The sequence below is a fragment of the Crocuta crocuta genome, unplaced genomic scaffold, assembly GCF_008692635.1.
Source record: "Crocuta crocuta isolate KB4526 unplaced genomic scaffold, BGI_CrCroc_1.0 scaffold122, whole genome shotgun sequence".
NCBI lineage: Eukaryota > Metazoa > Chordata > Mammalia > Carnivora > Hyaenidae > Crocuta > Crocuta crocuta.
In genome coordinates, this window is record NW_027528839.1 from 1,155,036 (window position 1) to 1,168,322 (window position 13,287).

General features: G+C 37.8%; 1 protein-coding gene across 2 annotated transcripts in view; it reads right to left on the reverse strand.

Annotated features, from left to right (window-relative positions):
• Positions 1 to 7,949: 7,949 nt before the first annotated feature.
• The window catches only part of TNFSF18 (TNF superfamily member 18), a 56,537-nt gene continuing 51,199 nt past the window's right edge, over positions 7,950 to 13,287 (reverse strand). For both annotated transcript variants that reach the window (XM_077755993.1, XM_077755994.1), the window contains 2 exons: positions 12,205 to 12,235; positions 7,950 to 9,800 (listed from right to left, as the gene is read on the reverse strand). In XM_077755993.1, coding sequence (XP_077612119.1) covers positions 9,454 to 9,800; positions 12,205 to 12,235 — 378 coding nt within the window. In that variant the 3' untranslated portion in view covers positions 7,950 to 9,453. The remainder of the gene's footprint in view (positions 9,801 to 12,204; positions 12,236 to 13,287) is intronic.

Below are 13,287 nucleotides of genomic sequence, written 5' to 3' on the forward strand. Positions count from 1 at the left end.
TGTATCTTTATATAATTCTGTGATTTGAATTCATCTATCTCTCTTAGTAGGTATAGATTCTTAAATCACAATACCTTATAAGTCTTCAATTGTCTATAGATCCTAACCGCACTTTGTATCTAGGAGAACCATGATAAATATTTGTGGAGTAAAGGAGAGAGGTTCCTGGGTGGCTCATTCAGTTAAGCATCTAACTCTTGATCCTAGACCAGGGTGGTGAGTTCAAGCCCCATGGAGCCCACTTAAAAAAAAAAAAAAAGTAGGGGCATCTGGGTGGCTCAGTCAGTTAAGTGTCTGACTTGGGTTCAGGTCATTATCTCATGGTTCATGGGTTTGAACCTATGTTGGGCTCTGTGCTGACAGCTCAAAGTCTGGAGTCTGCTCCAAATTCTGTGCCTCCCCCTCTCTCTTTGCCCCTCCCCTGTTTGTGCTATGTCTCTCTCTCTCTCTCTCTCAAAAATAAACATTAAAAAGTATTCTTTAAAACTTAAAATATATATATATATAATTTGTGGAATTTAGGAATGAATGAGTGAATTAATAATTAAGATCTTTTATTTATATAAAATTGAGTCACCATTATGTAAGTAATTTAAGTATTGTATTTAAAGTATATCTTCTGGGCCCCTGGGTGGCTCAGCCGGTTAAGCATCTGACTTCGGCTCAGGTCATGATTTCGTGGTTCGTGGGTTCGGGCCCCGTGTCAGGCTCTGTGCTGACAGCTAGCTCAGAGCCTGGAGCCTATTTCAGATTCTGTATCTCCTTCTCTCTCTGACCCTCTCTTGCTCACGTTGTCTCTCTCTCTCTCTCTCGGAAATAAATCATTAAAAATTTTTTAAAAATTTAAAGTATATCTTCTATTTAACTATGTTTCTAGAAAAGATCTAGAAAAGGCAACTAGTAACAAGCTAGAGAGTTATTTTTTTTAATATTCATCATTCCAAACACAATGCAAATATATGAATTATGAAGAGGCTGATGCCAGAAGGAACTCATTAAAGCTTAAAAAAATGAATTTAAGATAGAGAAAAGCTACCTACCTAATAGAGCTAGTTGTAAGCTTATAATAACACAAAAATAATTGGAATCTATTGAACTTTCTCTTGTGAGAAACTAAAACCATATTATGTAGCATAAATAATTTTCCTTACTTTACAGATGAAAACACCTCCCTCCAAAGAAGTTACACAAAGTGCTCAAGCTTACATAAAGTGTAACTGGCACAGTCAAGGTTTAAATTGACTATCTACGGGGCGCTTGGGTGGCTTAGTCGGTTAAGCGTCCGACTTTCGCTTAGGTCATGATCTCACGGTTCGTGGGTTCAAGCCCCGTGTTGGGCTCCGTGCTGACTGCCAGCTCAGAGCCTGGAGGCTGTTTCAGAGTCTGTCACTCCCTCTCTCTCTGACCCTTCCCTGCTCACGCTGTCTCTCTCTCTCCTAGAAATAAATAAAACATTAAAAAAATAATAAATTGACTATCTAAATCTAAATGCATCTCCTAAACAGCACTCAACTTCTTCTCCTGAGATGATACAGCCTAGAAAATAATAGGCTTTTCAAAATATTTGAAAACACCTCTTAGAGTTGATGAACTTCGTTTGACTGAAGGGAAGGAGACCCATTTACACTGGCTCAAGAATAAAGGGTGTTTCTTAAGGTGATCTAGAAGTCCTAGAACAGGAACTGAAATTGAGTCAAAAACCACAGCATCTCTGGGCATTGACTGTTTGCAGCTTTTTCTTTGCAACAAGTTGCATGATCTCTCCTTTCTCTCCCATTCATATGGCAGCACCTACTTCTTCTCTTATATCAGTTCTATTCTTCCTGAACATTAGCAGCTCCATGGCATCATTTAACTTTGCCACTGCTAACTGATAGGTTTTCCTTTTGAATTCTAGATCAAATTCCTAAGAAAGGAAATTGGTTTTTCCCAGTTCAATTTTGTGTGTGTGTGTAAGCCTGGCTCATAGTGTGTGTTTCCAGCACTCTCCTGAGAAGAGAGTACCCTGACCATCCAACATTAATACTTGGTCTGCTTGCCGGGTAGATGACTCTTTCTGTCCCTTGGCCTTGAGATTACCTACTCTCTACAATTCCACAACTCTTTTTACAACCAAGTTTTTACAATGGTTAGTGTAACTCATTGCCTCACCTTGCATTTATTCCACATCTAACAAACTGTGCTTCTCATTTGTTCCTCAGTCCTGGAAATCTGGATTCTTCCACCATTATTCCACTGAAAATGATCTTGCTGATATCACCAACAACTATCTGCCAGCAAAATCCAATGAGCAATTTTCAATCCTCATAGCATTTAATTTCTTGGAGTCTCAAACATTGTTGACTACTCCCTCATTTCTTAATCACTCGTGGCCTTTTTCTGTGGATTTTCTCCTCCAGTTGACCTCATTCCTATGCCTGTCCTCCAATATTGGCACTCCCAGGTCTCAGCCACTGGCTCCCTTCTCATTCTAAACCCTCTCTGGTATGATTTTATTCACAACAGTGATTTTTACCCTCAAGGCTATTGACTTTCATGTATTCATCCCATTCCATGTGATTCTGCCTGAGTTCTAACTGTATATTACATATGCCCATTTAGATATTCTACAAACATCTCAAAGCATACACTTATAAAACTGAACTCATTGTCTCATCCACCCCAAACTTTCTCTAGATTCTCCTTTTATCCCTTACTAGAAAACCCCACCATCTCCTCAGTATGACCAAGAAGGTCCTTCCTTCTTTATCCTTCACCTTAAATCAAATCTTTACTAATTAAGATTCTGATTCCAATTCCTAGAAACCTACTAAAGCTATCTGAGTGTAGGGAAAGAAAAGGAATTTGTCACAAAGGTACAGTGATCCTCACAGAAAACAAGGACAAGAATATAACTGAGCCCTATGGGTCAATAATTCAATGGAGTTCCTTCCCATCTTTCATTGCTGCTTCTCTGTGCATATTCATTTCATTCATCTGTCTCAGTCAGATCAGCTTACTCTGTTTCTCACAGAAAACCACAGGGAATATGGGCTACCCAATAGCTCCACATTTTTTGTCATGTCCAGTCAAGAGACCACCCAAGGGTAGTCCAGAAACTTAGGAATAAATCCAAATCCGTAATAAAAATCAGTGGCAGTCACCATTTTAGTGGTGTATCACGAATTTTATATAAATTAGTTGATATTTTAAACCTATTTCAAGTTTATTATTTGATTCAACAAATATTTATTAAGCTTCAACTATGTGTTAGGGATTGGATAAGTAACAAGAAGCGAAACACACAAGAAATTGAGTCTCCAAAGAGGGCAAGTAATTTGTCCAAGATCCAAATAAGTAGTAAATGGCAAAACTGGGATTTGAAAACAAGTTTGTCTGACCAGAAGGGTAGAAGTTATTAGGCTATTGAAATAGTGTTGGTGGCACAAACAAGAGCCTAGAAGAAAGGATGTCAGATTCTCTCTAAAGGTAAAGACAACATAATTTCCTAACAGTAAATGTATGAAAGACAGCAGTCAAGAATGACTTCATGACTCAGGTTTTTGCCCTACGCAATGTAATTGAAATGATGGGGGGACGTCTAGAAAAGGTGACTTGGGGCAACATTTTGGACATGTTGGATTTGAGCTATCTACTATACCTCTAATGTGAAATTATTGAGTAAACAGTTGGATTTACAAGCCTGAAGTAAAGGAGAGCAGCTTGGGCAAAACATAAATATTTGAGAGTTGACAGCCTACAGGCAGATAATGTAGTATCGACGGTGGAAAGACTCAGATGCCTTAGATTGCCAGTGTTCAAGTGGCAATGTTGCCATTAGGTTATGAAAAGTGAAGAGCCTGACCTTTTTTGAGACTTGCAGGACAGAGAGTCACTTACTTTTGTGAGGAGAGATGGATTATGGTAAGTCTCATGGGCAGCACCAGCATTGGTTTTGTTGTTTTCATTTGTTTTGTTTTGCTTTTTTATTGTATTTTTTGTTTTGTTTTGTTTAGAAGCTTTGGCTCTTTTTAAATACTGGAGAAATCTTTGGCTGAAATTCATTATATGCCATTAAACAGTGGTTTTTAAACTATAGTGTGCATCAGAATAACCTGTAGGACAGAGCTGATTAAAAAATACATTTGAAGCTTATAGATAAGAATGTGCTAATAGCAGGGGACTTTAATACTCCGCNATTTGATTCCTAGACCTCACTCAGTAGACTTGAATGAGGCCATTATTCAAAACAGTCATGTTTTTTCCAAGCATCCTCCATGAATCTTATGTAATGAGTCCATAGACTTCACTATGAAAATCTCTGCCATTTATCATTGAATGAATCGAGTGAGTGGTTTTGCCTTACAATACTGTAAAGACAATTGCTTCTTAGTACATCTGTGCAGTAAAGCTTAAAACAAATAGGTTTTTGTCCTGTTTTAGTGATGCAAGATAAGGTAGCTTACTTGTTATTTTCCCTTTGTAAAAGTGAATTTATACGATTCTTTACCTTGTTTACATTACCAGTGTTCCTCTGAACAGGTTTTGATGGGGAAGGAGGGAAGCACTTGAGATGAATATGTGATGGAGTGGAATACTGTAGGAACAGGGACGCTGCAGGCTTTCCCCACTGGGAAAGTATACACAATAATGCTAAGTTCTGACCAGTGCTCAAGTAAATTTATGATTTATCTGTTCAGTCAATAGACAGCAAGGACTATTAGTCAGGCACTGTGTCAGATCCTGGATACTTGAACATCAGATTCTTCTCAGAGACTAGCCCATTGGGTAAGAGATACAACTCACAAGCAGGGAAAGAAGGTAGGAAGCTCTCTCTGTCTTCCACTCTGCAAAACTTAAACTCACCAGTTCACCTGAGTCTAGCTCAAACTCTGCATGTTTAAGACCCACTGTGAGGAACATGCTACCCCTCTCATATCCCTGGACAACACCAAAGCTGGGTGGAAACAATCACCCTAGACACTAAAATTAGAGATTCCCACTTATTATGCAATTGAAGCAATGAGGAAGTTGGCTTAATTCTAATGATCGATGATTTTTCATATTCTTGTTCCCAAACACTTCTTGAGTTCTTTGAAGCAGGTCCTATAAACTCTCCAGCTTATTTTGCCAAGTAGTATAATGGGATTCATCAATACTATTGTATGTCTTATGTGAGTGATAGTCCAACTAAGCTATTTTGAAGTCCTTAAACTAGCTAACTGCTAGCAGAATCCAGTACATTCAAATAAATAAGTGGGAAAGTCTGCATTTTACTATCTAGAGCATTCATTGTAGACCTGGAGAGTCTGCCAGAGCTTAGTGCTCAGTGCCTGGGAGAAGTTTTTTCCTTTTTTTTTTTTTTTTTTTTTGAGAGAGAGCATGCAAGTGAGGAAGAGAGAGAGAGAGAGAGAGACAGAGAATCTTTTTTAATTCAAAAATTCATTTATTTCAATATATGCTTTTTTATTCTTTTTTTCAGTGTATCATGTTTATTTTATTTTTTTTTATAAATAGTTTATTGTCAAGTTGGTTTCCATATAACACCCAGTGCTCATCCCCACAAGTGCCCTCCTCCATGCCCATCACCCCCTTTCCCCTCCACTCCCATACCCATCAGTCCTCAGTTTGTTCTCAACATTCAGGATCCGAGAGAGAGAGAATCTTAAGTAAGCTCTACACTCCACTCGGAGCCAGACACAGAGCTTGATCCCATGATGCTGGGATTATGACCTGAGCTGAAACAGGGAGTCAGATTCTCAACTGAGGTGCCCTGAAAAGTTTCTTTTTCCTAATAAAACACTGTGTATTAAAACAGTATTTTTAGATAAAACAATCTTATTTCCTTCATGCTTCTCTAATTTTTCTTGGTTTTCAAGAAATTGGAAGCAGTGTTCTATGTTCATTTGTAACAAAGTTCTTAAGCCTAACTTTTCTGAATAATAACTTTTCTCAACAATAATAAAAGCCTTTGTATCAAGTTCTTATTTTATTACTCCTGTGATGAGACTTTGGGGCCTTTTGCGTTTTTGCATATCATCATAGGTCTCTCAGATCCCTTTTAGACACCTAAGAGTATAACTGGATGTTAAAGTGGGACTCCACCTGATTCAGTTTCAATTCAGGCATAATATGATTGGCACTAAGATATCAAAATGAGAGTAAGACCATTGCTCCCACTAATACGGCAGAATTTACAAAGTAATAAAGGTGAGCCCCTTTACCCCACTACTCTCTGACATATTGGCTGGATTAAGGACATAAAATGAGGCCCAGATAGTTAGAAGGAGAGATTGATTGGGACCTCATCAAGATTAAAAGCTTCTGCACAGCCAAGGAAACAACCCAGAAAATTAATAGGCAACCAACGGAATGGGAAAAGATAGNTTGAGATACTATGTATAAAGAAAGACCTGGGGTCATGCTGTGAGTCCTCACCCACTCCATTTGCAGAAGGAATGGGGCACAATGAAACTTTCTAATCTTAAACCTGATAGGAGGACTTCAAGGGATACCCCGAAAAGAGTTTATTTTCTTGCAATTGGGAGATACAGAGAACTAGTGCCTGACTCCTACCTGAAAAAGCAAAAGCTGACAGTGAGCTAGAGTTTGACCCCACCTAGTAAATCTGTCAGGAAGAGAAAGGCCAACTCCTTGGGAGTAGATACAGGAGAACCTTGCTCTAGTTGAACTCTGAGTTTGTAGGCATGTGTACTGGTCTCTTGCGGATAAATGTGGGGCTCACAGGAGAGTCATGACCTATAGAGTGACTTTGCCAGGGTCATAAGTGACCCACAAAATAGAAATGCATCCATTCAGATCAAGAAAAATGTAGGTACCAAGGTATCCTTTGTAACTTCTACTTGAAGGTAATTCTCAGACTTCTTGTCCATAAATTGATCACCTTTTTGCTTCTTCTCTCTAATAAAAAATGCCCTCTCATCCCCACCAATGAAATTTTGAGATCAAACACAAAAGGACAGGAACTTCATCTCCAATATAAGCAGATGTATTTAAGGATGTAGTTTGCCCCCATCAAATGCACTAAACTGCATTACTTTTCCGTTAACGGCCATCTTCCAGAGGGACTTAATCAATGGGCAAAAAGGAAGGTAAAAAACAATTAGTATGAGAGGGGTTGATGATAGCTTTGTCAGTGAGGATGGCTGAGGTGGAGTTGAGGGGAGGGGTAGAATCAGAATGTGAAACTGTCTGACTAACCCATCAGAAATTGGCACAGCTATAAGCAAAAGCTGACTGCATCTATCTCTCACTTTTGCCTAACACTAGCCAAGCAGTGTTTCATTTGGGCAAGGATTTCTCTGATGCACCCTCAAGTTCTCAACATCACTGACGCGAAACTGATTACCCACAGATATGTTAGCTACAGTCCACTTATGAACATAACATTTACATAGGTTTCATATTTGAATAAACAAGGAAAGAGTATACATTGAAAACAAAGGCTGAAAGTACAACACCAGGAAAATTCAAAGATCATCTGTTGGTAGCTATCACTCTCACTGCAGCTGCTGAGCTCATCCTTGCCCTAAGAAATCATTGCCATGTGGGGCTCTTACTGGGACTACAGCAATGTCACTCTCTCTCTCTCTTGCCTACCTTGATTGTCCCAGGAAAAAGGCAAGAGCAGAGAGAAGTCATGAAGAAGAGTTTTGCAAACAGTTGCGTGCTGGATAACAGGCTCACCACAAGGAAAATCCCTAATTTGTGTTTGCTGGTTCCCGTGGTATAAATAGTCCCACCATAGTCAATTTCAAGGATGACTCATTAATAACCAGATCACAAAATTTTGAAAATGTAACAATCAGCTGTCATGAACTTAGTGCTAGCTCACTCCAGCACTCTAGCACATTCTTTCTTATAACTCAACAAGAATTAATACCAGTGGGCTTCTGTAAATATGTAATATAACTTTAATTTCCTGAGAAGATATGCAAGTGCAAGAGAAACAAGGTATCCAGGTCTTTGGCCATACTCAACAGATTTTTTTTTTTTTTGGCCTTAGGCTTAGCCTGAGCAATTTTTTTTTGTACACGATACAAATATTTTTAAATTAGCTTTATATGTAATAGTATTAATTAGTATAATGTAGCTTTTTACAAATATCCATAAATATTTTAAATTGGGTTATCTTATAGTCATATTACATACCTATCAACAAGAATCCACAAACATCTAATTAATTTAACAGAGTTTAAAACTTTAGCAGACTGTTACTAAATTTAATGCTATTCATTATTTTCAGAAGTTAACACATTTGATCAAGGCAGCAAGGGGATTTGTTTGAAGGAAGCCCTGAGCAATACCCATGTGCTTTCTGCTTCAAGCAGGGAAGGAAAAATTTGCTAAGAAATGAGAGATGTGTTATAGCTTTATTCTACCCACCTTGGGATGAAAGAGAATATATCTCCTGATAATTAAATCTGCTAAACTTTATAGACATATGATAGCTGAAATATCCACTCTTAAGCTGAGGCAGTATGAGACATTGGGGAAACTCACTGTTAATCTCTAGTTCTATGGGTTGAGGCAAATTACTGATGTTCTTTCTGCCTTTATATTTTCATTATTTAAATTGTGCCAAAAATACCTGCCCTCTTAGCTTCATAGAGTTTCCTTGTGATCTATGGAAAGCACTTGGCAAGCTGTGGAGAGCCAGCTAAAAACATGAAATTCTTATGTGATATAATGCAGTACTGATGATACCCATTTCTGGGGATTAATTTTTATGATTACTAATGATCACTCTTTCTTTACCACTGACAACATTTAGACATAATAATCAAGTTCCCCGGAGCCCTCTGTGAAGGTTCAGAATGAATCCTTTGACTAACTGGTTTTATAAAGCACTCTGCATCCTGAATATGATGAAATCAAGGGAGGTTTCCAAGTAAAGTGCATCCATTCCAGCCACCTATGCCTCTGTCCCAGTAGACAATACTATTCCCTATCATCTAACACTATCACATCTAAAGTTGGGTGTTGTTGGCATATCTGTGGCCACTCTCCCAGTCTGACTACTTTTAATAGGAGGGCCTCAAAAGATAGGAGTATGGGAAGAATAAGGTGAAGCAGCCCTAGAATATGAGAGCAAGACCAAGCCATTGCCCTGAATCTTTTTTTGCATACCATGTAAGTTTCCCAGGTGCATAAGACAATTTTTCCATCCAAGGATTTAAGAATTAGGCAAAGACTCTTTGAGAACCTTCTGTCCTCCAGTCCTTTATCATGGATTAGTAAAGTGTTTTTGTAGACCCAGTGTCAGGGGTAAGCAAATGTTGCTGGCCTGCCTTCAGTTAAGCTTGAGAGATGAAAACTCACATGCAGAGAAGAGTTCTGTTTATGTTGATTTGTGCACCCAGACAAACTGTGGATGTTGAAAATCTGCCTCCTTTAACCCACCCATCAGCTCTCTGCATGTGCTAAAGACAATGAGGTGGCCAAATCGAGTCTCTAGGAAATAAATTGGGGATTTGTTAGCAGTAAGAGCCCCCAGTATGTATTATTTTTTAAGACCTGATGGTCAGAGTTGAATCTTAAGTGAAGCATATCTCCAGCATCCAGTTCATAAGTCCCTCCTATATTTTGAATTGTAGAGTTGTTTGTTAGAGTTTGTATGATGTCTTTGTTTTTATACAGCCGCACCTCAAAAGGAGCTTGTTCCTTGTAAGTTGTATTTGGAGCTACTTGGCCATAAATTAAATACAAGCCATTTCGAAGTATCTTCAGTTTCCAGTCAGCTGTATTATTCACACAAGGAAGCTTAGGAGATGCCATTTGCCATTTTGAAGGAAATGGTCCTATAAGAAATTTACAAAGGAGAAAAAAAAACATAGGGCATAGTTATTTCATTCCTTTCTTGATTATAGTTATTTCCCACTTACAAGTTGTTTCTTTACCTAGTCCACATTAGTTCTCTCCGACCACAATATTAATATTTTAAGTATCTACTCCTTGTTTTAGAGAAATTACAAATCTTAAGCATATCTCTTACTTGGGGAGCTCTAAAGAAAGGGATTTGGAGTAGAAAGATGAGTTAAGTTTTAGATGGCATTTGTATCTCTTGTCAATCAACATTTGTGAAAGGAAGGAAAGGAGGAGGAAGAGAAAGTGGAATCACACACCAGGATTATGATAACTAGAATTGGCAGTCCAGGAGGCATATCCATGCTTTTCTTTCTTTCTTTTTTTTTTTTTTGTAATGTTTGTTAATTTTGAGAGAGAGAGAGTGCATGTGTGTGCACATGTGGGGAAGTGGCAGAGAGAGAGAGAGAGAGAGAGAGAGAATCCCAAGCATGCTCTTCCCTCTCAGCTCACAGCACATGAGGCTTAATCCCACAAACTATGAAATCAAGGCCTGAGCTGAAATCAAGAGTCCTGACACTCAATCAACTGAGCCACCCAGGTGCCCCATATATTCATGCTTTTCTATGTAAATACTATAGACTATGTATCACTTTATCAATGATATCTTCCTCATCAATCTACATAAAAGAGTGCTCTCCTGTCATTCTCTCTCTTCATCCTGCTTTGGTTTTCTTCATAGAAGATATGTCACCGTGATCTAGTGTATTATGAACTAAGTTCCTCATTTATTTATTGTCTATCTTATACCCACTTGAATATAACATCTTTGAGAACAAGTACTTCTCTATTTTGTTCATTGCTATATCTTCAGCACCTAAAAGAGTTTCTAGGACCTAGTATGTTCTCAATAAATATTTCCTGATTGAATGATACATCCATGTTCCCGAATTAGGTACATTGTGTCTAAGTTATGGCTCTTCTCTTTAGTTTAGGCTAAACAACTGAGATCTACTTAGGATATCATTATCCAACTCTTCAAAAACAGCTACTGATAAATTCATGAGTTTATAAATGTAAATTATTTGTTAAATATAAGTATTCCTAGTTTAACATTGTCATGGGTAGGGGGTGGGGAAGAGTCTAGAGTTGATCACTTATTTTCATAGAGAGAAGTGGAATTTACATATTGTCTTAATGTTAATTGTTTTAGCACAGTACTGTGATTTCAGAGCCCCAGGAAGTGTCTTGATCATTCAAAATACTTATTTGGCCTCTTCCCTAATTCTCCATAACTTTTGTTATGAGGGCAAAGCCTTTATCTCATAATTAGAAAGAAGCCTTGATAAGAAAGCATCCTGGGAGAGATCACACATTTTAATTCTTATCTGTATAGATGATTGATATAAGGCTCAGAGGGTAGATTCTAAAGGAACATAAAGGAGAGCTATTAGAGCAAGAAACAAAGTTTCTTTGTATCTCCAGTGAGTCCAAAGCCCATTAAATTTCTTTCTGCTGAACTTGTAATATGCAATAGATAATAGGCAAGTCACCCCAAAAAAGTGTCACTGGTTCTCTTATGTTATAGGGGCCACTAGACTTGAGGCCACTTATTAGCAGCATGTGAGATTCTTAACATATCACATCAAGAAGAAATTTCAAATATATTGTGATTTCTTCTCCATTCACTAGAAAAACAAAAACAAATTACAAAGGCAGAGACAAGTAGTAAGAGGTTCCCTAACTTTCACAGACCAGGAAAGCCTGGCAATTTGGAGTGTATAGGAAGACAAGGATTGCAGTTAACACTAGAAATGTTTGGCTCTCAGCTGAAAATGTATATTTGGCTTGAAATATGTAAATATGAAATATGTAAATAATCCAAATGTATTTGCTTTCAATTTTGTATGTATTCTAAGAAATACCCTAAGGCTCAGTGTAACTATAATATGTTTTCTTGGCAAATCCCGGGACAGTATAAGGTAAAAATGGCCCACTCTACAAGGCACTAGCAATATGTGATATATGAGAACATTGAGTTTGTCAAAGGGAAAGGTTATAGAAATATGAAACTTGTGCTTAATAAAACAGAAATTTTTAGAAAAAAAAGTTTTTTAAAAACCTACAGAATTAAAAGTAGATTCCTGGATTTCAGTTTTCTGGGCCTGTGAGAGTGATGTGCATTCCTAGCCAGAGATGTGACCTTGAATGTAAGCTTCATTAGGGCATGAACTTGTCTGTCTGGTTAACCTCTGAAGTCTCAGCTCCTAGACAACTGATTGGCACTTGATAAGCAGTTATAAATAGTAGTTGAAAAAGGAATAAAATAGAATATAGGCTTCCTTCTTGTATCAAATCCTAAGAAAAGTAAAAAGGAGGTACACAAGACAGGTTACTCACCGAACTTAGCTATACAGGGCTCACTGGCAGTCTGTATGGGAAGAAAAAGAGGAATTGGTCAGGATAATGACCATGTCACAGCTTTCTTGGTTGGTTTATTTAGAGCTTCAGATCCCGAAGCCAACTTCTTTTCCCTAGCTGTAAAAAAAAAAAAATCCTTTTCTCCACCTTGTCTTGCCTGTCTCAGCTTCCCTTTGTAGATGTCCGGTTCTGTCCTTTCCCTTTCATTACCTAGCCCCTTTTTGGGTCTACTAGGCAAAACTTAAAGTCTTATTTGATCCACTTAACCTCTATCTACAGGACAACTATTTGTTCTTGGACTCTCCTCCTCCTGGGCTATAGAAATTGTATATAAACCGTAGTCTCCACACTCTAATCATTGTATGAGGTGATCCATTGGTGTGGGAGAAGGAAATAATAAAATTTCTTGTTGTGTTTATTTTTATTTTTAATATACTATAGAAATATGCACAATGCATATTCGTAAAACCACCCTCATTTAATATGCAGACAATCACACCATTTACAGTAACTGAGATAACATGAGGAGACTTCAGTTTCAAACTGTTGCAACATACCACAGTTTACTTGCTACAAGAACCCATCAGTGTGGTTAATTCTATAAACACTGATACTTAAATGCTAAATACTTTAAAATACTCAGAAGCAAAATAAGGTATAACCACACACACACAAAAATTGTGCCATGTAAAGTTCATTGGTTTCTTTGTTGCAAAGTGTTTAAGAGAATTTTTGAACTTAAAGATACAGTAAGTTTTTCTTTTGTGGGATTTCTCTGGCTGCTATGGTCGGAATAAAGCAAAGAGAGGCCAGAGCAAAAGCACAGAGATCAGCTAAGAGATCATTGTAATCATGGAGGCAAAAAAGCGTGGTGCCTCTGACCAAGGTGCTAGCTGTCCTGACATGGATATGGGATGAGAAAAAGAACAGAAAAAAGATGACTCCAAAATACTGGGCATGAGTAATTGAAAAGATAAAGTTGATAATCACTGAAATGAGCAAGATTTAAGAAAAAGAAACTGAGAGGAAAGAATCATGAGTTCATTTTTGGACATACCAAGT